Raw genomic sequence first — 26,404 nt, 5'->3', positions numbered from 1 at the left:
TCCAAAGTGTACTTCCTTATTTAGGCTTGTTTCCAACTTTCTTAATTATTATTTAAACCAGTGGTTCTCAAATATTTTCATAAAGAGTTTTTCAAAATAGCAGATCTACAAGCTCACAATGCGTGGCATCGCGGCGCGTTGTGAGCTTGTAGATCGGCTATTTTCAAATAGCCAATGTATATAGGGTTAAAGTGCTCATGCGGCCTATATTCTTTTGGGCTTGTTTTCCTAGACCTGGTTGCTTATTTCTCTCGCAAAACCTGGCAACACTGGGTGAGAGTGGTTCAAACTAGCAATACAATACATGTTTAGAACTTAGAAAGTATCTTCCATAACATGAATAGTCTCTAACCCTAACCCATAAAAGTAAGGTTAACGCCTCAAATCTGATGATTTGTGGAACAGCAGCAACATAGGCTTAGAATGATAATCATTAAACTTTCAGTCGATGAGATTTTATTTTTGCTTTATTCCATGGGCCCAAACCTAATGGGCTGAGAGCTATAGTCCTCTGTAGTTCCAACCCTGTCTCCTTCAACACTGTACTACTACTGTGTGTGTGTGTGTGTGTGTGTGTGTGTGTGTGTGTGTGTGTGTGTGTGTGTGTGTGTGTGTGTACGTGTCTGTCCAGGCTCGCATGTTGATGGTGGAAGAGGACTTGATGAAGACCATCATCAGATGTTTCGTGGACCACCTGCGACACAGAGACCTCCAGGGCCGCTTCCAGTTTGAGCGCTACACGGCCCAGCAGGCCTTCAAGTTCCGACGAGTCCAGAGTCTCATAGGAGACTTGAAGTAAGAGACCGCCCTGACAATCCTGTCTTTAACCCATTCAGTCCGGGAACGCATAGGTTGAAAGTGGTTAATTGTGTCTGTCTGTCTGTCTCAGGTATGTGTTGATCAGTAGACCCACAGAGTGGACAGACCAGCTCAGAGAGAAGTTTCTTGAAGGACTCGACACCTTTCTGGAGCTGCTCAAATGTATGCAGGTAGGTTGGTCCATATCCATGTCAAGAATACAGTTCAATATTGATTTAGAAAAAAACAATGGTTGCCCACCAGCGTTATTTAATTGAAAAGTGATGGCTCACTATCCTGGCATGCAGACTGATTCGCTCTGTTCAGCAGACATGTTTTACTTTTAACTTTTTAGCTTCTCAGTCTGGCAGTCTTCCTACTGTATGTGAAAGGGGGCGGTTTCGGACGCCCAGGCGTGGAAGACTGAGAAGCAAAGTTAAATTAATTAATTAATCAAAAAGTCATCTGAACGGAGCGAATCAGTCTGGATTTCCGGCTAATGTCATATTTTTCTCTCTGCCGTCTGCCACACCCTCTGTCCTGTCTGTCTGTCTGTCTGTCTGTCTGTCTGTCTGTCTGTCTGTCTGTGTGTGCGCAGGGCATGGATCCAGTGGTCAGACAAATAGGTCAGCACATAGAGATGGAACCAGAGTGGGAGGCGGCCTTCACTCTGCAGATGAAACTGACACACATCATCTCTATGATCCAGGAGTGGTGCGCTTCTGACGTAAGACACGCGCGCGCACACACACACACACACACACACACACACACACACACACACACACACACAGTCACACACACACCCCATAAAGCCTTGAATTCATGGAGATTTTGTATGTTTGTAATCCAATATTTGACCTACATTGACATACATTGTTTTTGTTTTGTTCCACTTTTGCTTAGGCCAGGTAAACTCATGTTTTCTCATGCCAATAAAGCCCCTTTGAATTTTAAAATTGATGTGTGTGTGTGTGTGTGTGTGTGTGTGTGTGTGTGTGTGTGTGTGTGTGTGTGTGTGTGTGTGTGTGTGTGTGTGTGTGTGTGTGTGTGTGTGTGTGTGTGTGTGTGTGTGTGTGTGTGTGTGTGTGTGTGTGTGTGTGTGTGTGTAGGAGCGTGTGTTGACGGAGGCCTACAGGAAGGTGCTCTGCACTCTGAGCCAGTGTCACAGCAGCTTCACAGAGGGGGAGCAGCCCATCGTGCTGGCCCTGGCCGGGCACTCTGTGGAGACCATACGCTACCTGGTGTCCCAGGACAAGGTGTCCATACACCTGCCTGTCTCCAGACTGCTGGCTGGTAGGTCCATGCACACACACACGCATAGTGGCACAGAACCTTCTGTTTTGGTTTCCTCTAATATTGATATCCTCTCCTCTCCTCTCTCCCCTCGTCTCCCTCGTCTCCTCTCCCTGTCCACTCTCTCCTCTCCTCTCCTCCCCTCCCCTCCTCTCCCCTCGTCTCCCTCCTCTCCTTTCTCCACTTTCCTCTCCTATCTCTCCTCTCCTCTCCTCCCCTCTCACACTTTTTGCACTCAAATAATCTGGAAATAATTTCTCAAACTTTTTGGGTATTTTCCTTTCGACAAATATATGGTCATGTATATGTTTTTTGGGGTGTTTTTTGTCAATAAAAAGCATCAACCAATCAAACCCACTCCCCTCCCAGGTCTCCACGTCCTCCTCAGTAAAACAGAGCTGGCGTATCGGTGTCCTGAAAACCTGCCCCTGGTCAGTGGCACACATTTACATTATAGTGTGTATATATACTGTATATGAGGTGTGTACTGTTTATATTGTTTATTGTGACAATGTGTGTACTGTGTATAATGTGTGTTGTGACGATGTGTGCATTCTTTGTGGCGTGTTGTTCAGAGTGATAGATGTGTGTACTGTTTATAATGTGTGTTTGTGTGGTGTATTGTCCAGATTGTGTACTGTTTATAATGTGTGTCTATGTGGTGTGTTGTCCAGAGTGTGTACTGTTTATAATGTGTGTCTATGTGGTGTGTTGTCGAGAGTGTGTGCTGTTTATAATGTGTGTCTATGTGGTGTGTTGTCCAGAGTGAGCTCAGCCCCCCCATGCTGATAGAGCACCCCCTGCGCTGCCTGGTCCTCTGCGCCCAGGTGCATGCTGGGATGTGGAGGAGGAACGGATTCTCCCTCATCAACCAGGTAGTCTGTCTGTCTGTCTGCCTGCCTGCCTGTCTGTCTGTCTGTCTGCCTGTCGGTCTCTCTCTCTCCCTCCGTATATATTCTTCATTCTGTGCTGTTACAGTAGATCCCTGTGCATTTTATATTTATATTTCCCATAATGTGAGAGTAGATCCCTGTGCCCTGTGTGTCCCTCTGCATTTTTGGAGTGCGGGATCACTGAAAGAAAACTACAAGTGCGAGCTGATATATACAGTATATATTATGTTATAGTATAATATGTTCTATGTAAAGTTGCTTCAGAATGTATGATTGACTAGATCTCTGTTTTAGGTCTATTACTACCACAACGTGACAGAGATAGATCTCTGTTTTAGATCTATAACTACCACAACGTGACAGTAGATCTCTGTGTTTTAGATCTATTACTACCACAACGTGAAGTGCAGAGTGGAGATGTTTGACAAAGACCTCATCATGCTGCAGGTAAGCAGCTGTACACTGGCTACAGTATTATGATCTATTCTCTACGTTGGATCACAATGATCTACTTCAGTGGTTCTCAAAAAGTATCATGTTTATCATTATCAAATATTCTGTGCCAGAGACCCACTAAAAGAAGATTGATTTTGTTAAAGAAAATCATGATTATTCAAAAATGTCCAAATATTTTCATAACAGATCTACAAGCTCACAACGCGTTGATATGCAAGTCGTTATGAGCTTGTAAATTGACTATTTTCAAATAGTCAATGTATAAGATAGGGTTAAAATGGTAAATTTTGACTTTGATGCTATAATAGCAAATTTGCTGGGGACCCCCTGGAATGTCCCCTCAAGGAACTCTGCGGGTCCCCGTGCCCCACTTTGAGAACCATTGATCTAGTTTATACAGTAATTTTACGACTAATGTGATCTACTCTGTAGATCACGTAATCTACATCACCTCACTGTTCTAAGTAAAGTGATGTGCTGTCATCAGGTCGGGGCGTCTATGATGGATCCAAACCATTTCCTAATGATAGTCCTCAGTAGGTTTGAGCTCTTCCATGTCTTCAGCTCCGTGGACTGCAGGAAGAGATACAGCCGAGACACCAACAAGGTACCCGTCTCACCCCCCCCCCCCCCCCCCCCCACCCCGCCATCCTACACTTGAGTCGTTTGGATGACTTGCATACGTGGACCGAAAAAAGGCGGTGTAAAAGCTCCCAACACGTCATGCTGTCGGCTATTTTAATATGTTAAAACCAATTGATAACTGTCGAGTGGTGACAGTCTTTTTTAAAAACAGAATGAGCGCAACTGCTAGTTGTAAAAAGGTGGAATTGTTCTTCATGAATAGCCAATCATACAGTTAATACACAGAATCTCTGTAGTCGTTTATAGTTCACGTATCTCGAGAACCGTTTGACCGACCGATTTCAAATTTAGCATACGTGTTGCAGACGACCCGAGGGAGTGCAGTGTGCGGTGTCGAGTTGGTCAGATAGGCTGTTGTCCAGAACCTCCAATCCGACTGATACGCCCATCCTATATTAAAATTGGCTTGAGGGAGAACGGGCTGGCCGGCTGGCCTTCCGGCGGGCAGACCACGTTCTCACGCTCATGTCACCATGACTTAGCTATAACCATATAAGGAGTGTGTTGTCTAACCTCAATGTGTCGTCGCGGCATCAGGCGCAAACAAAATCAGTCAGCTCCATATATGGGCACAAAAGGGGGCATGCCCATATTGGGCATATACTGATGATATCAGGGATCTCCATATATGGGCATAAAAGGCACATGGACTGATAGATAGAGATCTCCATATATCGGCCATATACGAGCACTGACAGATACAGAGATCTCTTTATTGTGCGATTTAGGTGTGTAGTTGTACAAAAGGCAACATCAGCCTAAGCTTGATTGTAGCCTAAATAAGTTTCCGTCTTACACCGATAGACGGATGTGTTCCGCTCAATCTTCCTCTACATTTTTCAGCTTTCCACAGTAAAAAACTAACAAAAAGGAAGCCTTTTGCACACCTACAAAGGCCACAGCTGCGTAGAAGACCAGAAGAGGGGCCCAATAATAATAATAATAATAATGGATTTTATTTATAACGCACTTTACATTTCAAGAAATCTCAAAGTGCTTACAGAAGGCAAAGTTTAAAAACAGAAACATCACACCAATAAAAGAAAACAACAACTAAGAAACTGAATAAAACAATTAAAATATGGGGGCATAAAGCCTAGAGGTAAAACCAGCTAAAAGAATGCTTTGCTAAAAAGGTAGGTCTTTAATCCTCTTTTAAAGCAGTCGACCGACTGTGGTGCTCTCAGGTGGACAGGGAGGGCGTTCCACAGTTCGGGGGCGACCGAGCAGAAAGCCCGGTCGCCCATGGTGCGTAGATTGGCCTTGCGGGTGTTGAGGAGGTTGGTGTTTGAAGAGCGGAGGTTGCGGGTCGAGGGTTGCAGGGAGACTAGGTCCTTGAGGTATGAGGGAGCGTTGCCGTGGATGCACTGATGTGTCAACAGGGATATTTTGTATTGGGTCCGGAAAGCAACGGGAGCAAAGCAATGTACTGAAAGAAACAAAACTCCTGCACACTGTCTACAAATGCAAGAAAGCTTCTGTTAGACCTTCATCAGGTTATCTTAAGGAATTTCCACAGGAAAACTAGGGGCGCTGTTGCGGAGGCTTTCTCCTCAAATGGTTTGTTTGATAGGTCGCCATAGTTAACCGCTAAGTTTGAGTGAATCCTGGTTATCGCGGCTATTGCTGTTAGTGGGTCCACATCACGGACACCGTATTTGGCTATGACTGACCACCCAGAACCCCTTATGGAGATCTTAGTCTGAAAACATGGATTCTATATTTGGACATGGCTGGCCTTGGGAATCCATATATGGATATCGCTGACGCATATTTACATGTCAGGATGACATGAGACATCTAACCAATGATACATATATAAGGAGACAGCCTCCAGGGAAAGAAGAATTCAACCAACACTCTTGAATTCCCCAACCGTCTCTTACCAGACTTGGATACCATTTACAGTACATATCTTCAAGACTTTATCGTCAGGTTTCATCAACTTACGTAAGGATCAATCTTGACTCGACGCCTTTACCTGGTTCTTCTTGACGGAGCTACCTTTGAAGCTCATTACTCAGACATCTCGGTTCAAGTCCTAAATTATATTTGAGGAATCTTATTTGATCCCTGTTGGAGTTGTTGAGAAATGATCCGCTGGACGCTGCACGGAGGACCAAATAAACACAATCATGCTGCTGTTGTAGTAGGACGCAAAGTCTACTCATTTGGATGGGCCATGAATGACAGGGATGATCTGATTGGTGTGCAGGTCTTCAACACCGTGTCTTTACAGTGGATGGAGGTGTCCCCAGTGACACCTGGACGAGGAGAACATCACTTTGAAGTTCCCTCCAGACGCTGCAACCACACAGCTGACCCCCCCAAATGTAGATATCGCCTAACAGCTGTGCTGATAGGCGGCGATATCTACATTTGGGGGGGTCTTAAATTAAACACGAGGAAGTACTGCAACGTGCTTTATGCATTTGAAGTCGACACCCACAGATGGTTCAAGCCTGAGGTTTCTGGAACGGTTCCAGAGGCGACTTGCTACCAGTCAGCCTGTGCCTTGGGGAATGTCATGTATATCCATGGCGGATACACCTTAATATCTGGATTCACTAATGACACCTACAAGTTGGACACCACCACAATGGTCTGGTCTTTAATTAACACCAGAGGAAAAACACTGCCTGAATTTCCTCACCCTGCCACCATCATTGGAACGAAGATGTTTGTATTTGAGCGATATAGCGACCACCTCAAAGTGTTTGATACAGAGACCAACTGCTGGCTGAACACGCCTCGTGCGCAGCTTCTTGCAGAAAAAAATTTTGGTCATTCAGCTTTTGCCTACAATGGAGAGCTGTACATATTTGGATCCCTCAATGATGGAACACTGTTCAAATTCAATCCAGAGACCTTATCCTGGACAAAGGTTGTGCCCAAAGGGAAAATCCCGTTTGGGATCGATCATATGTGCTGTTGCATTGTGGGAGATCGTGCCATCCTCTTAGGAGGATGTGAACCAATCAATGGCCTTTGCATCTTAGATTTAAATCCTAGTCTGAAGACCTTATGCAAGCTATCTGTTATTGAGTACAATTTGGAGCAGTCAGGACTCCCACACAACATCAAGTGGGAACTGGCAGCCATGACTACCAACAGCCAACATAAATAAGTAAAGACAGGGTCGTAGTCTCATGTGAATCTCAGACTTCATAATGACAAATGTTAGACCTCAGTCACCTATGTATGATCTATCTATAACATAATGTCTCCCTATTTGGGCAAGGATTCATTCCTATGTGACTGCTATGGACTTCCATTATGAAATTAAAGGGAAATCTATCAAATATAAAAGGGAAAAAAGACAAGAAAGAATACATTTAAATAAAAAAATAAAATAAAATGAAAACAATTCAGACCAATCAGAGCACCATTGAATTCCATTATAAGATGTAAGATTAACAAGTTTAATATTTCCCTAAAAATAAATACTTAAAAAAAAAAAAACTTAGATGTTTTATAAAACAAAAACAAAAAATAATGAAATGTGGTTTTAATGGACCATGTCACCATCAATACAACACATGTCACTTCCTGTTGGCTCATATATTGTACACAAACATTAGTACATTAATGCAAGGGTTTACAATTGGAGGTTCATAGGCCACTAGTGGTCCGTAAAGGCATTACACGTGGTCCCTTACCGTGCATTCACTAATGTAGGAAAGAGAAGATCTTATTTAACTTTTCCTTCTTTGTCTCCGCCAGGCTGGACGGCCAAAGGCTGGATACTATGTTTTCACCCAGTCCTGTCCGTCCGTCCTTGTGTCTATGAGCAGCTTATCTCCGGCTAGCCTGGGATCAATACCCTTTTATTTTCGGTTTTCTGTTCTGGACCGGAATTAACTACGTCATCAGGCGGCCGGAACCCACACATTTGTTTAGTTTGGTATAATCGTTTTGTTTCTTTTGGTATAATAATCGTTTGGTATGTCCCATCTTTTAACTCGTAGCGCGACTAGCAAGACTAAACTAATTGATTCGCATTATGTGGGGAAAAAAAATGATAGGACGCCAACCGGAACACACCACCGGAACCCAATTATTATTATTTTCTAAACCGGATCACAGGGCTCAGGTTTATAATGAATATCAGGCTTTTCTCCGCGGTAGAAAGCCTAGTGACGCGAGGTTAATCTGCGGCACCTTTGGACTTATTTTAACCACCAAATCTTTGCGTGATTGGAAAAAATAAATTCTCTAACAACTTGAACCCTAGCTTCCCTATTCTGAGGAGAACTCTAGGCAAAGAGGATTGGTGTAGAGTGAAAAAAAGAGCAGACCAAGTACACAGTGAAAGGTCAAGTTTACTAAGTAAGAAAAAGTGTTTAAGAACAAGGGGTTGTTCCTGCAGGCGTGGCATAAATAATAGATCCTGGAATTGTAAATGAGGGCAAAGACAGAGCCAAGTTGAAGGTACTATAAAACTCCTATAGGACAGGGGCATTATTGAGCAAACATTTATTTCTGACCAAGTTTGGACTTGTGAACTGCAACTTTAAGTGGTTGCCATTCACCGTAACCGACTGCAACAGCAGAACATCATTCAACGTCAAATCTACTTTATTGATGCTCTCTCTCTCTCTCTCTCGCTCTCTCTCTCTCTCGCTCTCTCGCTCTCTCTCTCTCTCTCTAGGATGTAGTCCAGCAGAACAACACATTGATTGAGGAGATGCTTCACGTCATTATGATGGTTGTGGGTGAGTTCATGTTTATTGTTTAATATCAATGTTCTGTGTTGCAGAACAATACACCTGACAAACACCATGTACGTTCTTCACACTGGCAGCTAAAAAGCTGCTACAGGATACCATTCATTTTCAATGGAAGCCAGCGACATGAAGATAATTGTGACAGGCCTAATGCTGCGTCGCTTTGTATCTTTTGTAGCTGCCTGTGTGAACGCGGCATTTGTGTGTGTAGAATATGACAAGAAATGGTTGTTTCATGGTTGACGTTTACAATTCGAAAAATATTCAGGTCGGGATTAGGATTAGACATTTAGAGGTTAGGTTTAGGGGTTGGAGTTAGAGTTAAACATGATTTATTCTTAGTTGCGTGCCAGTGTCATGCACCGACAAATAGCTGATCTATAAGCTCACAAAGCTCACTTGCGACACCTTGTGAGCTTGTAGATTTTTCGACTTTAAAAAAAGAATACGGCAAAATGTATTAAAAATGGCATTCATAAAGTCGCTGTCCTAAAATGTTGATGTCCTCACAAGTATAGTAATACAAACCCATGTGTGTGTGTGTGTGTGTGTGTGTGTGTGAGTAGGAGAGCGCTATGCGTGTGGTTTGGGGCAGGTCCATCCCTCTGAGGAGATCAGAAGAGAGATCGTCCATCAGCTCTCTATCAAACCCATGTCTCACAGCGAGCTGGTCAAATCTCTGCCTGAGAATGTAAGATATGTCTGTCTGTCTGTCTCTGACCGTTTGCCTGTATATCTGACTGTCTCTCTCATAGAGTTACCAAAGTCCTGACGTCACTCTCGCTACCACCCCGGTCACGGAAGTATTCTTTTTTCTATTGAAAATCCTAGATCGCGTCATATAAGAACTGTGTTCCAAAAATAAACGAATCAGCCCAGCGAATTCTGTTTATGACATTGGTTCTCAAAGTGGGGTCCCCAGCAAAATGAGTTAATATAGCGTCACAATCATTTTAACCACTTTAACCATGTTTTATACTTTGTCTATTCAAAAATAGCAGATGCTATGAGCTTGTAGATCTGCTATTTTGTTTTAATCCCTGGCACAAAATATTTTTGAGATGGGTGGTCCGCAGCCAAAGGCATATCATTTTGGGGGTCCTTGACATGAAAAAGTTTGAGTACCACTGGTTTATGATATTGAGTTACATTTGATAACATCTGTGTTTGGAGAAATAAAAACAAACATTTTCTTATTTCTTTGGATAACTTGGTACTTTTTCACCGTAAAATCGGCCTGCTGATTTGTTTATTTTTGGAACATAGTTGACGTGATCCAAGATTTCCCTATGGTATTTTCAATGTGAAATAATTACTCTGTGACCCAGGGGGAATAACGGCCTCTAGTGGCAGTGATGGCAGAATTCGGTGCTCTATCGTTTGTAGTATTAATGGTTCCAAAAAATGTAATACAAATAAATCCAAATAATGGTTCTAGAATATATATTTACTGAGTACTGTTTGCTTGCAGGAGAACAAGGAGACGGGGATGGAAAGAGTGATCGACACTGTGGCACTCTTCAAGTAAGTATCGTTTTGTATTTTGTTGCTGTCGTGCAGAAACCATTTCACTTTTTGTATTTGTTTTTGTAAATTAACTCCCTACTTGATCATACTACAGCATCACACAAAAGCATCAAAAGTAGCAGATCCACAAGCTTGTAGATCTGCTACTTTTCATATTTTTTCATTCGAATCCTGAAAAGTAACATACAGTATGAGGTTTTCACCCGACAGAGACGATTTCAAACATGAAATGCAACAGAAAAAAACATTTTCAAGCTAACGCTGATACAATGACAAATGGACGGCATTCATACTACTTATGTCTCACATTCAAACGTCAATGGTTAGAACTTCCTACTCTGTCGGGTGGAATGTCCAAATCTTTTTTTATTATTATTACATTTCTTTTTTTAAATAGTGCAAACAAGTACAAGCTCACAACGCTTGCAGATCTGCTGTTTGCACTACTTTTTGTGTGACACTCTTGTATGACGATGTAGGGCGTTAATGTACGGAAAAACAAAACGACAAAAATGTGAAAGATGGAGATATGAGGTTTCTGCCCGACGACGTCACATCATTAATACATTTTGTGGATGCTACTGGATAAAAAGTGAATAATAGTGAATAATTGTGTGTGTGTGTGTGTGTGTGTGTGTGTGTGTGTGTGTAGGAAGCCAGGTGTGACAGGTAGAGGCCTGTATGAACTCAGACCAGAGTGTTGCAAACTCTTTAACCTCTACTTTTACCACTACTCCAGAGCTGACCAGTCCAAGGTACACACTCTATCTCACTCACTCACTCACTCTTACACACTGGATGTAGAGGTTGTCATGGTAACCTCCGTGTGTGTGTGTGTGATTCCAGGCAGAAGAAGCCCAAAGGAAACTGAAGAGACTGATTGGAGAAAACTCTGGTAGTTATTATTATTATTTTACCTACCTTACCCTACCTTATTATTAAGGTAGGGTAAGTGATCTTTGTTTTGTTAAAACAAGTGTTAAATAGCTATGAGCTTGTAGATCTGCTTTTTTTTTATCATGCAAATCTTTGAATATATATTTTCTAAAGCGAACATTTGTAACTCAAATCTTTGCTTCTGGGGATTCTACAAATGTCTTCTGAATCCTTACAGTTTAAAAAAAACTAAAAACTTAATGTTGCTATAATATCAGTGGTTCTCGAACTTTTTTCATGTCGAGGACCCAAATGTAATTTGGCCACGGACCCCCATCTCAATATATGTTGTTCCAAGGACCCCCCAGAAGCAAGATTTGAGTTACAAATGTTCGCTTTAAAAATATATATATATTCAAAGATTTGCACAAATGTTCACTATTTTTGGAAAATAGCAGATCTACAAGCTCATAGCGCGGGGCTTATATATCTGCTATTTTTTAATAGCCAAAGTATAAAGTAATGGTTTTAAGTGGTTGCACAAATGCTTTTCCCGTTCTTAATGGGTTAAAATCCTAGCGCCGACCTCTCTGACATGCTGTCCTTCCTCACAGCTCTGCCTCCACCAGTGCTGCCTCCACTGTGTCCGCTGTTTGGCAGTCTGGTCAACCTGCTGCAGAGTGACGTGTTCCTGGTCATCCTGGGAGCCGTGCTGCAGTGGGCCGTGGAGCCTAGCACAGGACACTGGTCCGAGTCCATGCTGCAGAGGGTGAGAGAGAGAGAGAGAGGGAGAGAGAGAGAATGAAAGGGACATGGACTGACGGATATAGAGATCTCCGTTTATGGGCATAAAAGGGACAAGGACTGACAGATACAGAGATCTCTATTTATGGGCATAAAATGGGCAAGGACTGACCATATACTGTAGGAGCATTTCAGTCGGATCGGCGGTGCGACGTGGGCACCTCTAGTACTATAAAATTGCCTGAATTTGGTATGAGTCTCATGTGCTATTTTCTACTAAGCTTTCGGCATACTAAAAAAGAAGTTTGTCATACTAAATCGTATATTGGTATGTGATTTGGGCCAGGGCATTGTAGAGAGGGGGGGGGGGGGTTGATTGAGGCAGCGATGCTTTCTGTAGATTTTTTTGCACAAAGGGATTTTAACCCATTTCAATCCGGGAACGCATCTGTGTCATTTTGGAATTCTTTGGCTATTCAAAAATAGCAGATATACAAGTTCATAGTGCGGCATGCCCGCGCTATGAACTTGTAGATCTGCTAGTTTTGAAAAATCGTGAAAATGTGTGCAAATCTTTGAATATATATATATTTTAAAGCGAACATTTGTAAAATATGTTGTTCCAGGGACCTCCGGAAGCAAAGATTTGAGTAAAAAAATTGTTTTAAAAAATACACGTATTCAAAGATTTGCACAAAATGTTCAAGATTTTTTCAAAAATAGCAGATCTACAAGCTCGTAGCGCGGCACTCGGTGCCGTGCGATTAGCTTGTAGATCTGCCGTTTTGAATAGCCAAAGTATAAAATAATGGCTATAGCTCAAATCTAAAATGACACAGATGCGTCCCCGGATCGAATGGGTGAAACCACTTTAACCCATTTAGACCTGAGGCCGATTCTAAAAATGCCTTCTAAATCCTGACTTAAGTTTTCTGAAAAACGTCAAATATTTGTTATTGTTGCTATGTACTGTACATAGCAACAAGAACCCCAAAAGGTGTTCCCGTCCTGAAAGGTTTAGTTGCAAATAGGGGTTCCCGTCCAAAATGGGTTAAACCCTATATTGTTGACTGGAGTCCCTCGCTGAAAATAGCTGATCGACAAGCTCACAACGTATCGATCGGCCACAACGGTTGTCGATCTGCTATTTTCTGTGAAAGCTTTCCCCACAATATGGATGATGGGGTTTAAGTGGTTAGGCCAATGGAATGGGTCTTTTATTCAACTTAGGTTCAGGATGCCATTTATCACGACCTTGAAACAGCCATATTAGATTTGAAAGACTTGTTTTTTTACATAATTCCTGTTATGTTTAATCGTGTGTGTGTGTGTAGGTCCTCCATCTAATCGGCATGTCACTATTGGAGGAACAGCAGCAGATAGAGAACAGCTCTGGAGACGACGACATCCTCTTCAACTTCACTAGCAAGATATCACGTTAGTGTACACACACACACACACACACACACACACACACACACACACACACACACACACACACACACACACACACACACACTCGCACACACACACATTTAATAATGTATGTCCACATAAGAGATACACTACAAGGAAACAAATATTTACAAGGTGCTGTAAAAAATATAAAGTCAGCAAATCTTGAACAACTACCCACACACCCGCCAAGTAACAGCGTCTTTGCCGTATTTGGCCGCTACCAATGATAGAAGAGATTGCACAGAATTTTGCAAACCGTATAGCAGCTTTTTTTTCAGCATCGCAAGTTGTTGGAAGCCTTCTACAACCAACAAATCATATCAAATCAAACTTTATTTATGTTGCACCTACAACTTATCTCTGATAGTATGGAGGTTCCTCTAAGCTAGAGGACACACACACACACACACACACACACACACACACACACACACACACACACACACACACACACACACACACACACACACACACACACACACACTCATACACACACTAATACACACACACACACACACACTAATACAGACCAGCAGTTTGAAGTTCATATTCTTTCTGAGATAAACGTGACATCCCACTTCTCCCTTCATAACCGTTGCAGACTGGATATTATTATGTCGATATTGTGTCTTAATCAGCAGAGGAGAAATTCACATTCATCGCCAGTGTAAAACTTCATACTTAAAAGGGTTAGGGAATGCACCGATATATAATTGGTATCGGACGATATTTTACAGTATCTGTAAGTATCAGCAAATAAAGTTGATGTTCATGGCAGTAGCCGATATTTATCACTTGTTCGGAACTCAACACAGTGTTTTGTTGAGTGTTTCTCTTATAATCAGTCTGTTATCACAGTCACAGAATGTTACTGCCTTCAAACTACAAACCAGATTGTCAACCCCTTCTGTAAAAACCTATATGTATGTGTGTGTCCGTGTGTGTGTGTGTGTGTGTGTGTGTGTGTGTGTGTAGGTCCAGTTGACAGTCCCAGTAACTCGGCCAGTATTCTGGCTCTGTTAGAGACTCTTCACAACGCTCCACACCTAGAGGTCCATAAAGACATGGTCCACTGGATCCTGAAGGTACACTTTTTACCTAGAGGTCCATAAAGACACGGTCCACTGCAGTGGTTCTAAACCTGACATGATTTTGGGAGGGGGGGGTCCCCAGATGACAATCAAAGACTTTTAATTATGATTATTTTGGGGGGTCACGGCCTGAAAAGGTTGAGAACCACTGGTCCACTGGATCCTGAAGGTAAACTTGACCCGTGATGGCTTTGTAATGCCCGATTTATATATGCCCGAAAATAGCTGATCTACAAGCTCACAATGCGTCTGCGACACGTGAGCGTGACACCCGCTCACAGCCAAGCACGAAATTACTTAGTCTTAGTTCTACTGAAGTGGTTCTCAACCAGTGGTCCGGGGACCACCAGTGGTCCTTGAGGGGGTTCCGGGTGGTCCCCAGCCAAATGATGGAGAGTTGGTAACTAAATGGACCCTTATAAATAAATAAAGGACCTTGATATGAAAAGGGTTGAAAACCACTGTTCTACTGGATCTCTTCTGCACTAGTCCCTCCCGGACATTTTAGTCTAGTTTTTATTTGAGGACCCCTAGGGGGTCCTCAGAGTTACTACAGCGGGGGCTGCCAAATATTTGTGTAATATGATTTTTTACACAACCACTTGAACCCTAGCGTCCCTATTCTGAGGGGAACATTAGCCAAAAATAGCAGATCTACAAGCGCACAACGCCTCTAAACGAGGCGTTGTGAGCTTGTAGATCTGCTATTTTTTGGCAAAGAGGTTTAGGTGTAGAGGGAAAAAAAAGAGAACAAGTAAAAAAAAAAAAAGTTTAATCTGAAACACAATTTTATACAATATGGAGGGGGTCCCTGCTTCATCTCTCTCTCAGCTAGGGGGTCCTTGGCCTCAAAAACGTTGAAGACCCCTGTTCTAGTGTCATGTCCCAATGTTCACTGTAGTGTTTCTTTGGTCTCCAGGTGGTGTCCAGCAACAGAACCATGAGAGAACGATCTGCCTCTACGTCTGCTGACACAAGCAACACACACACACATGACGAGGTCTGACACACACACGCACACATACATACACACACGTACACATACACACTCGTGAGTGCAGACTGACGCAAACAACACACCTGCTTACAACCATTTTTACACTCTCAGAGTTAAATAAACACTAAGAATTTTGCAGTGTATATTGGGGTCCTAGAAATGAACATTTTATCAAATGGGGGTCCGTGGCCTAGTACAGTAGTTCTTTAACTTTTAAGGACCCCCAAAAGTATTCATTAAAATTGTACTTGGCCATGGCCAAAAATAAATAAAAATATATATATTTAAAAAATGCCAAAATGCCAATCTACAAGCTCACAACATGTAGCATCACGGCGCTTTCTAAGCCGATAAGTGGTTAGACTGATTTTGATGCTTTGATCCGTGTTTGTCGCCGCCCTGCAGGCGGTGCGGGACAAGGACAAAGCAGAGAGGAAGAGGAAGGCGGAGCTGGCTCGCCTGCGCAGGGAGAAGATCATGGCTCAGATGTCCGAGATGCAGAAGCACTTCATCAACGAGAACCGAGAGCTGTTTGAGCAGAGCCTGGACGAGCTGAAGGACACCCCTGTTTCTGACAGGTACGCACAAGCACAGTGTTCTTTTTCACAGTAAGGGGACGATAATGATTATTGTTTATCGTGATAAAAAAAAAACAGAACTCTCTCGATAATCATTTCGCGGACATTGGTAATGGTGAAATTGTTCTCCATCGTACAATGGGATCAATTTGCCTTTTTGCCGATCTGCAAAGAGTGCACTTGGTACGCTCTTTTTTCACTCTACAGCGTGTTTTGGGGCGAGTGTTCTTGTATTCCAGCGGCTCAGTGACGTCATTTTGTAGTATTCCACTCACCACGGTGGGTGGGTGGATGATTAAAACTGGAGCATGTAGACCCCCTTAGGAGACCATTTTGTGTACCGTTTTGCTCCTAGCGGCGAAGCGTGGGTTGGGCCTATCATCCTAAATTAAGCATATTTGCTGCAGTTCCAGAGAAAAGGTGGCATACCTACAGTATGAATAAATGAGGGGTTAAAAATAAAAGAAAATCTCTCCCTGTCTCTGTCTCTGTCACGTCTGTCTGTCTGTCTGTCTGTCTGTCTGTCTGTCTGTCTGTCTGTCTGTCTGTCTGTCTGTCTGTCTGTCTGTCTGTCTGTCTGTCTGTCTGTCCGTCTGTCCGTCTCTCTCTCTCTCCCTCCCTCCCTCTCTCCCAGTTCTCCCAGTATGGCTCCAGAGGTGTTGGTGTGTGAGGGTCCTAACCTCTCTGTCTGTCTCTCTCTCTCTCTCTCCCAGTCCTCCCAGTATGGCTCCAGAGGTGTTGGTGTGTGTGTGGGTCCTAACCTCTCTCTCTCTCTCTCTCTCTCTCTTCCAGTCCTCCCAGTATGGCTCCAGAGGTGTTGGTGTGTGTGTGGGTCCTAACCTCTCTCTCTCGCGCTCTTGCTCTCTCTTCCAGTCCTCCCAGTATGGCTCCAGAGGTGTTGGTTTGTGTGTGGGTCCTAACCTCTCTCTCTCTCTCTCTCTCTCGCTCTCTCTTCCAGTCCTCCCAGTATGGCTCCAGAGGTGTTGGTGTGTGTGGGCCCCGGTCGTGCCGGTCCTAACGAGCAGCGTCAGCTGGTCACCTGCATCCTCTGTCAGGAGCAGCAGGAGGTCAGAGGTCATGGCCAGGCCATGGTCCTGGCCGCTTTCGTCCAGCGCTCCACCGTCATGTCCCAGAACAGAAGCACTCCACTGCCCGACCCAGGTGTGTGTGACGTGTGTATTATTTGTGGGTTTAGCCCATTCAATCCGGGGACGCTCTGTCATTTTAGATTTCTTTGGCTATTCAAAAATAGCAGATATAAGAGTTTTTTTTTTTTTTTTTTAATCGTGAAAATGTGTGCAAATCTTTTTTTTTTAAGCGAACATTTGTAACTCAAATCTTTGCTTCTGGAGGTCCCTGGAACAATATATATATATATATACATATATACATATACATATACATATATATTTTTTTTTTCTCGCTTTAAAATATATATATTTAAAGATTTGCACAAATTGTCACGATTAAAAAAAAAAAATAGCCAAAGAAATCTAAAAATAACAGATTCTTTCCCGGTCTAAATGGGTTAAGCCAATTCGGAAACAACGCTGAAGTTGATAAGGACATAACATTCACAACGTCAACTCCCAGACATTTCATTAAACCTGTGGTTCTCAAAGTGGGTCCAGAGACTCCAGGTGTCCTTGAGGGGACCAGCTAAATGAATGATTATAGCATTACAAAAATACGCAACGTGTTATCATTCAACACCCGAAATATTATCAAAGTATTCTATGGCACCCCTGGACCCACTTTGAGAAACCCTCCTTTAGAGAGTGGAGTCACAAGGGCATAGTCACTATAAAATATATTTGTATAAACCAAAAGTTTGCATTATTCGATTAAATTGCTCCTGTGAAACAAATAAGAAAGGACATCATTTTGTGTGTAGCTGTATATAAACGTATATGTTTTGTTTCTTCAGAGCACCATGATCCTCTGTTCACGCACCCCGACCTGAATTGTGGAACTCACACAGGGAGCTGTGGTCACATCATGCACGCGTCCTGCTGGCAGAGGTGGGTACTGCAACAACACAGCTGGTACATACCGTACCGTGGTGGCAGCTTGAAAACCACCACCGGTATTGTAATTGTATATCAGACATGAAGTCCACATAACCAGCTCTGACAGTGTGATAAAACCTGGTTCTGGAAACGGATCCAAATGTGATGGAACGGATTCCCGGTTCCTCAATGTTGGATCCGGTTCCTCTGGATCTCAACCCTAGTGACATGCTCTTTTATGTGACTCTCAGAATCAAGTCAGTGGTCCCTTCACTTGTATCCATGTGTCTGTCTGTCTGTCTGTTTTGCTTGGTCAAGTGACTGATACAGAGTAGGGCGGCAACTACTGATTATCGTCATAGCGATTAAATTGGTTATATATCAACGAATCAATGCAACGTTTTTTGTAATTTATTTTTTATATTTGTTTTTATTTTTATTTTCATAAATGATTAAAGCAATTAGTCAACTGTTTTACCCCTGATAGTCATTTGTCATTTGTCTTTACATTGTACTGCTTGTAACGGCTACAATTCTCTCTCACTCTCGTATACTTTGTGTGTGCAGGTACTTTGAGGCGGTGCAGGCCAAGGAGCAGAGGAGGCAGCAGCGTCTCAGAGTTCACACCTCCTACGATGTGGAGAACGGAGAGTTCCTCTGTCCGCTGTGTGAATGTCTGAGTAACACCGTTATACCTGTCCTACCCAGAGTTATACACACCCAGCACTCACACAGGTACATACCAGCGTTCCTCTCCTGTGTGAATGTCTTCATTTTTTTCTCTTTTTTTAGTAGACGATAATTGTTTACCCCTTTTTTTCTCATAATTTATCCATTTACTCCATCGTCTGTTATAGTATGTTATACTATGTTATACTCAGTATGTTACACTCAGGCCCATCGTTTCTAATTCTGTAAGTTATTCTCTCCATTTCCAATGTTTCTTTCCATTTCTTTTTTAACAGTGGACGTTTTAGCCAATTATTAAATTCCTAGTAATTTGTTTTAGGGCGGCAACTCAATTTCCAGTTTTGTCTGCTCATTTATTTGTTTCATCAATTCCAATTTCGATTGTTTATTCTGTATCCTGCATGACCGACCTAAAAATTCATTTTCTGTTTACTATAAAGAGCTGGAGAGACAAGGAGACAAGCACTCTATAGCAATGATTGCTGTCAGAATATAGAGCTATTTAACTCTATACCGTAATTCACATGACAAAAGAAACAGATCTACAAGCTAACAACGTGTCACAATCTGATGCATTGTTATTGATCTGTTCTCCTCACTCGAGTATAAATCAGTCAACACTACAGAGATATTACATTGTACTAGGCAGCATGCTGTTTATGGGCCTCGTACTCCAGCACGCTATGCCCTAGGATAGGTAATGTTGTAAAAATGTGGCACGGAATATGGAATGGAATTCTCTGAGTCTACTGCATGAGTAGACACGAAGTGTTGCCTTAAATGTAACACAACCGTGTGTGTGTGTGTGTGTGTGTGTTTGTGTGTGTGTGTGTGTGTGTGTGTGTGTACACGTGTACAGTGGTGAACAACTGAGTTTGGAGGAGTGGGTGAAGTTGACGGCTCAACAAGTTGCTGCTTTGCACACGAATGCCAGGAAACACAGTACACAGGGTGAGTAGTACTTCTACTACAACAGCTAATACTATTTTCAATGCCTCACAAGTATAGTAATGCAAAACTGTGTCTGTGTGCAGGTGAAGAGGAGGAGGAGCCAGTTACAGAGGCGTGTCCTGCACCAGAAGGCTTCAGATTGGAACACACTCCCAGGTCAGACTCTGCCCACTCTGAACACGCCCTCATTACTAATGATTCAGAGTAATAGTAATTAGACTCTAAATTAGGTCCCAAGTACGAACCAAATCCAAATCTCTAGGTACCGGGCACCCATAGAAATGGAAGGAATCAAATCAGAATCGATAAAATTCTAATCATTTAAGCCAACGCTAAAATCTAAAATGTCACGGATGCTTTCCTGGTTTGCAGAGTCGGAATCGGAACGGAATCGATAAAATCCTATTGATACCCATCCCTAGACTTAGTCATAGGGACCAAATCTCTTTGTCGTTGTGAGCTTGTCATTTTTTTGATGAATGTTCACCCCAGAATAGGGATGCAAGGGTTAAAGTTTTAGATCCAATACTTTTTTCATATCGTTGCTGTCGCGTGTCCAAAACTGTTCCTTTTTTATTATTATTTTAAAAATAGTGAAAATAGTTAACCTACATATACAAGCTCACAATGCATGTGTAAAGAAGGATTTCATATCGTTGCTGCCAGGCAGAAACCAGCTAACTCCATTTTGACGCTTTTGCATTTTTTTTCCATAAATCAGTGCTATTGAAACACCCTTTACGTCTGTGTGTTGGTAAAAAAATATATATATTATCATAAAAATCATAAAAATGTGCCAATTATTTGGGGGCCTACTTTGGCCACGAACCAAGTTGAGAACCAGTCCTTTCCACTCCTGGTTGTGTAGTATTGTTATAGTATTGTTGTGTGTATTGTTGTTTTGTGCAGCAATCCGTTCTCCAGTAGCATTAAGGAGATGCTGACGACCTTCGGCACGGCGACCTACAAGGTCGGCCTGAAGGTCAACCCCAACGACCATGACCCCCGAGTCCCCGTCATGTCCTGGTCCAGCTGCTCCTTCACCATACAGGCTATAGGTACGCACGCACATGCACGCACACACACACACACACACACACACACACACACACACACACACACACACACACACACACACACACACACACACACACACGTTGAAAAACGTATGTTTCTATATCAGTGGTTCTCAATTTTTTTCATGTCAAGGACCCCCAAAATGATATGTATTTGGCCGCCGACCCCCATCTCAAAATATGTTGTTCCAGGGACCCCCAGAAGCAAATATTTGAGAAAATGTTTTGCTTAAAAAATATAAATATATGCTGTATTCAAATATTTGCACAAATGTTCAAGATTTTTCAAAAATAGCAGATCTACAAGCTCATAGCTTGCCGCGCTATGAGCTTGTATATCTGCTATTTTTTAATAGCCAAATGATCAAATATGGATAAAGTGGTTACACAGATACGTTCCCGGTTTGAATAATTAGTATTTTATCTGTTTACAGAGAGACTGTTGGCGGACGAGGAGAGGCCTTTATTTGGAAGTTTACCCTGTAGACAGGTAATTCTTGTTTTTATTAGTTTCAGTGTTTTTTTTCTTTCTCTCCTCTACAGAGCTCTGTATGTCATCCTTTTCATGCCTCCACTGGCGACACCCAGGTTTCTGGGTCGTGTCCATCATTTATTCTCCCCAATTTAGTCATGTGTGTCAATCCACCTGCAGCACAGCAGAAAAAGTACCATGTGTCCATGTGTCTCCTCTGATGCATATGAAGTTAACACCGTTTTTATTCATAAATACATACATCACTTTTTTATTGCATTGATATTGAACGGTTTGATGAACTGGTTCAAGTTATTATGGAACTGGAATGAACCATTTGCTTCCTCTTTTTTGGGGATTTAACCGCTTAAACCCCAGTACCCATATTGTGGGGAATAAAAGCTTTCGCTGAAAACAGCAGATCAACAAGCGAAAGCTTTCCTATCCCCACTATAACCGGAAACTGAAAAGACACTAGTACCCAGCCCTGAGGGACTGGGCCATAGAGGGTTTAAGTGGGCAATATAATTCACATTTTTTACTGATGTGGTTGAGTTTATTTAATAGTGTTTCATGCTGTGTGTGTGTGTGTGTGTGTGTGTGTGTGTGTGTGTGTGTGTGTGTGTGTGTGTGTGTGTGTGTGTGTGTGTGTGTGTGTGTGTGTGTGTGTGTGTGTGTGTGTGTGTGTGTGTGTGTGTGTGTGTGTGTGTGTGTGTGTGTGTGTGTGTGTGTGTAGGATGACTGTTTGACCTCTCTGTGTAGGTTTGCCTCAGCCTGTTGGATGTCCTCTCCACTGTCCACAGTGCACACACACTTCATCAGACTGCTGTCAGGTACACACACACAATTGTATTTATTCAATTGATAGTTATTGCAAGTTCACAACATGGCCCTTTGACCATCTCAATCTGGCCCTCAAAGTCCTAAAAGAAAAACAAAATGACCCCCCAAAAATCTACGTCTTAACCCAGAGGTATTTTCATATTTTTTTAGCCAGTGCCAGAGTTTTTCCATTGAAAAAAATAAAGTACTCAGGAGCCGAAATACAGCATTTTTAAGTTTTAAGTTAACAAGGAAGTGGATAGGAGTCTAGATCTTTGACTAATCATATCTCCTTGGTCTTTGGGTGAAATTGAAAAAATGATTATTATTATTATTATTTATTTTTATTTTTATTTTTTTACTTCGCGTAGATCTACGCGATTGGCACGTGGCGGCTTTAAATAGGTTCGCGTAGATCTACGTGATTGGCAGTGAATCAGTTAATAGGCAGCATTATGTTAATTGTTTTAATTTAACTTGACTCCAATTAATTATTGGTAATTAATATGTACCATTTGACTACATACCTACATTCCATATTCCATCCGTTATGTACTCAAATGTTAAATGTTTGTTTATAATGTAACAGAGAAACAGTCTGCCTTGAGTCCATATTTATAACGCATATAATGCAATATGTTTGATAATGTGAGTGATACAGTAACACTCTAAAAAAGTAGTCTGTCATCATGTCTACCAAACAACAAAGTTTCACAACAACAATTATTGTGTGTGTGTGTGTAGCTGTTGTCCCAGACCCTCAGGTTCAGAACACTCCATGTATCCTGGATGTAGACATGTTTCATCTGCTGGTGAGTTTGTCTGTCTGTCTGTCTGTCTGTGTGTCTCTCTCCCTCTCTTAGTTACTGTTGTAACAGGTTTCTTTACACATGTAAACCTGTGATGTGACAATAAAGATTATTCTGTAACAAGTTTACTTAAAGGTCGGTTCTATAATGCATTATAATGTTATACTCGTTATAAATGTTAATAATTATGCATAACAATAAACAAGGTTTATGAAGTATTATAAGTGCTGGTCATAATTCATTATAAGCTCAATGGAACAGCACATTATAACTACCATAACTTAGTCAGTTATACTGTAAAGTGTCTTCCATATAAGTTGGTATGCATAATTATAAACATTAAAATGTGTTATGAAGCCTTATAAACGTGACTATAATGCATTATATATGTAACTATAATGCATTATAGAAGTGATTATAATGCATTATAGAAGTGATTGTAATGCATTATAGACCCGACCTTTAAGTAAAGAGTCACAGATGATTCTGATTCGACCGTCTTGCCTGTCAGGTATCCAGTGTGATGTCATACAGTTCGGTCCAGTGTCTGGACCAATCAGGACAGAGTACACTTGACTCCGCCCACCTGCACCTCTTCAGCCTGGTGACTGTGGCTCACCTGGTGCAGACCCTGATAACATCTGTACCAGGTACACACACACACACACACACACACACACACACTGCATACATCCTATATTAGAATTGGCTTAAGGGAGGACCGCGGGAGGGCGGGCAGACGGACCTCTGATGTCGCGCTCATGTCACCATGACTCAGCCATAACCATATAAGGAGTTCCCAATGCAGCTATGCCCAAATATGGACTATTAGATATACTGATGACATCAGGGATCACCATATATGGGCATACTGTAAAAGGGACAAGGACTGATACAGAGCTCTCCATATATGGGCATATCAGTCGGATTGGCAGTGCGATGTACGTGGCCCGAACCTCTAGTGTTTCAAAATCACACAATTCTTCTAAAATGTGTGTGTGTGTGTGTGTGTGTGTGTGTGTGTGTGTGTTAGGGGAGGTGGCCATGGATCAGGAGTCAGGAGGAGCAGAGAAGGAGGAGGAGGAGTTAACCTTCCTCCTCTACAACAAAGTCAGAAGTCACCTGAACAGGTAACACACACGTTTTTTTTTACATTGGTTGCACTGGTGCACCTAACCTTTGCTAAAATCTTTGCTTCTGGGGGTCCCTGGAACAACATATTTTGATGGGGATCGGCGGCCAAAAACATAATTTTGTGGGGTCCTTGACAAGAAAAATTTGAGCACCACTGATATAGCAACAATAGTTTTTCTGAAAAATGAAGACATCTGTTTAGACATTTGACAGTTACAAATGTTCACTTAAAAAGATATATATTCAAAGATTTGCACAAATGTTCACGATTTTTCCAAAAATAGCAGATCTACAAGCTCATATTGTGGCACTCGGTGCCGCACTATGAACTTGTATATCTGCTATTTTTGAATAGCCAAAGAAATCTAAAATGACACGGATGCTTTCCCGGTCTTAATGGGTTAAGCAATATCAGTGGCCTAATCACAACGAAGCAAACAGAAATGTACATGCAGTTTGTGACGCTCCAACAGTATGGACACGTTTGGAGTAGTTGTCGGGGGGGAGGTGATTTGCTTCCCGTCCATCTATCGCTAAGCAGAGACGTCGGGGGGGCAAAGCAGGGTTTTTTTTGTGTCCCTTGGGTCAGTCCTTCAGGGCAGGCAAGAGCTCACTTGGGAAAGAAAGGCCTTGTCTCTATGGTGGCTACGCTTCTCTCCCCACTAGAGAAATGGTTGTTTAATGGTTGAAAAAAAGATTTTTCAAAAATAGCAGATGTACAAATACGTGTGTGTGTGTGTGTGTGTGTGTGTGTCTGTGTGTCTGTCTGTCTGTCTGTCTGTCTGTCTGTCTGTCTGTCTGTCTGTCTGTCTGTCTGTCTGTCTGTCTGTCTGTTTGTCTGTCTTGTCTCAGTCTTCCAGAGGTGTGTTCAGGATGGCATCTGTGGCGTTGTGTGAAGACAGGAGTCCTGCCGTTCCTCCGCTCAGCCGCCCTGTTCTTCACACACCTCAACTCCACGCACACGCCGCCCGCACTGCAAGGTAACACACAACACCCGCACTGAACTTTGAACCAAAAAAGGAATTATAATTTTTTTAATGGCCCAGTAACATCAAGAAGTAACTTTTCTGTTTGTGTGTAGTTCCAGGTCCTGGCCAGTGGGAGGCGTTGTGTTCCTACCTCAGTCTGCCCTCCAACCTGCTGCAACTTTACTACAGACACCGCCCACTGATGGACACACTCATACAGGGGTACACACACACACACACACACACACACACACACACACACACACACACACACACACACACACACACACACACACACACAAAGGTGTGTCACTAACCGCGTAGGACTGAATAACCGAAATGAAGTCACATAGAAACATAGATATTAACAGAATATTAATGGAATCAATCACTTCATCACGTCATCATTAAATATAATCGAATTGTTCGAATTGTTCCTCATACAATATATACCGAATGAGATATAGATATGTATGTTACAATACATGTTTTAGCCTCTATTTGAACTGCCCACACATACTGTAGGACTGCAAATTTATTTATTGATATGACTTTACCAAATATGGTCCAAATGCCCATTACTAACACGCACACATACATTTGTATAACTATACATGTGAGGACATCAACATTATAGGGCAGCGATTTTATGAATGACATTTTTACAGTCTTCCCATTTTTAACCCTAATCTTGAAGCCGCAAATAGCTTTATCTACAAGTTGTGAGCTTGTCGCTAGAGATTTTCGGTGCGTGACATTGCCGTGCAACTAAATGTAACTCTGGCATAACTCTAACCCCCAACCGCTAAACCTAACCTCTAAATGCCTAATCCTTAAAGGTTTCATGACATTCAGTTTTACAACACATTAAAAGTCTTTGTCATGGTCCTTCAAACGTGTATACAAAGTTTTAACTGAAAATTCCACTCCAGTTAGCCTTTGCAGGTGTTTTTCTCTCACATTTCTAAAGCCTTTTCAACTGCAATGAAAAAATAAATCTTTGCTTGCGGGTGTCGCTGTTGAGGGATTTTGCCTGTCAATCATCACCTCTGCTCCGCCCCCCCCAAAGGAAAGGATAGGGGAGGGGAGGGGCGAGGAGGGGAGTGGGCGGGATTAATGGCCTGTGACTTCACTATCCAAGGGCCAATCTCAGATTACTTTTCAGCCTAATTATTCAGAAAACCCCAGACCATAGAAAATCCACTGAATGTTCAAAGTTCAGTTTTTTGGGGTGTAATTGAGGTCATAAACCCCCCCCCAAAAAACATAAAAAAAAGTGAAAATGAATGTCATAGAACCTTTAATCCTTTTCCTAATTGTAAATCTAAATCCTAACTCTAAATTATAATTTTTTTTAACCATAAAACAACCATTTCTCTTGTGAGGA

At 42.2% G+C, this 26,404-nt stretch overlaps 1 protein-coding gene across 4 annotated transcripts in view; it reads left to right on the top strand.

Moving 5' to 3' along the window:
- Positions 1-26,404, top strand: part of ubr2 (ubiquitin protein ligase E3 component n-recognin 2) — a 52,801-nt gene that overhangs the window by 22,915 nt on the left and 3,482 nt on the right. For all 4 annotated transcript variants that reach the window (XM_080449819.1, XM_080449818.1, XM_080449821.1 and 1 more), the window contains 31 exons: positions 632-795; positions 890-989; positions 1,397-1,525; positions 1,911-2,094; positions 2,464-2,525; positions 2,859-2,969; positions 3,369-3,434; positions 3,931-4,050; positions 8,740-8,803; positions 9,382-9,506; positions 10,287-10,339; positions 10,995-11,097; positions 11,189-11,237; positions 11,833-11,987; positions 13,297-13,399; positions 14,396-14,505; positions 15,431-15,511; positions 15,914-16,086; positions 17,045-17,247; positions 18,014-18,107; positions 18,663-18,830; positions 19,645-19,736; positions 19,820-19,892; positions 20,646-20,794; positions 21,247-21,302; positions 22,021-22,117; positions 22,851-22,918; positions 23,427-23,565; positions 23,949-24,045; positions 24,902-25,029; positions 25,131-25,239. In XM_080449819.1, the coding sequence (XP_080305945.1) occupies positions 632-795; positions 890-989; positions 1,397-1,525; positions 1,911-2,094; positions 2,464-2,525; positions 2,859-2,969; positions 3,369-3,434; positions 3,931-4,050; positions 8,740-8,803; positions 9,382-9,506; positions 10,287-10,339; positions 10,995-11,097; positions 11,189-11,237; positions 11,833-11,987; positions 13,297-13,399; positions 14,396-14,505; positions 15,431-15,511; positions 15,914-16,086; positions 17,045-17,247; positions 18,014-18,107; positions 18,663-18,830; positions 19,645-19,736; positions 19,820-19,892; positions 20,646-20,794; positions 21,247-21,302; positions 22,021-22,117; positions 22,851-22,918; positions 23,427-23,565; positions 23,949-24,045; positions 24,902-25,029; positions 25,131-25,239 (3,425 nt within the window). The remainder of the gene's footprint in view (positions 1-631; positions 796-889; positions 990-1,396; positions 1,526-1,910; positions 2,095-2,463; positions 2,526-2,858; positions 2,970-3,368; positions 3,435-3,930; positions 4,051-8,739; positions 8,804-9,381; positions 9,507-10,286; positions 10,340-10,994; positions 11,098-11,188; positions 11,238-11,832; positions 11,988-13,296; positions 13,400-14,395; positions 14,506-15,430; positions 15,512-15,913; positions 16,087-17,044; positions 17,248-18,013; positions 18,108-18,662; positions 18,831-19,644; positions 19,737-19,819; positions 19,893-20,645; positions 20,795-21,246; positions 21,303-22,020; positions 22,118-22,850; positions 22,919-23,426; positions 23,566-23,948; positions 24,046-24,901; positions 25,030-25,130; positions 25,240-26,404) is intronic.

Source organism: Gymnoscopelus braueri (assembly GCF_963280865.1).
Source record: "Gymnoscopelus braueri genome assembly, chromosome: 14".
NCBI classification, from domain to species: domain Eukaryota; kingdom Metazoa; phylum Chordata; class Actinopteri; order Myctophiformes; family Myctophidae; genus Gymnoscopelus; species Gymnoscopelus braueri.
This window is presented reverse-complemented; position numbering and strand designations above follow the sequence as displayed.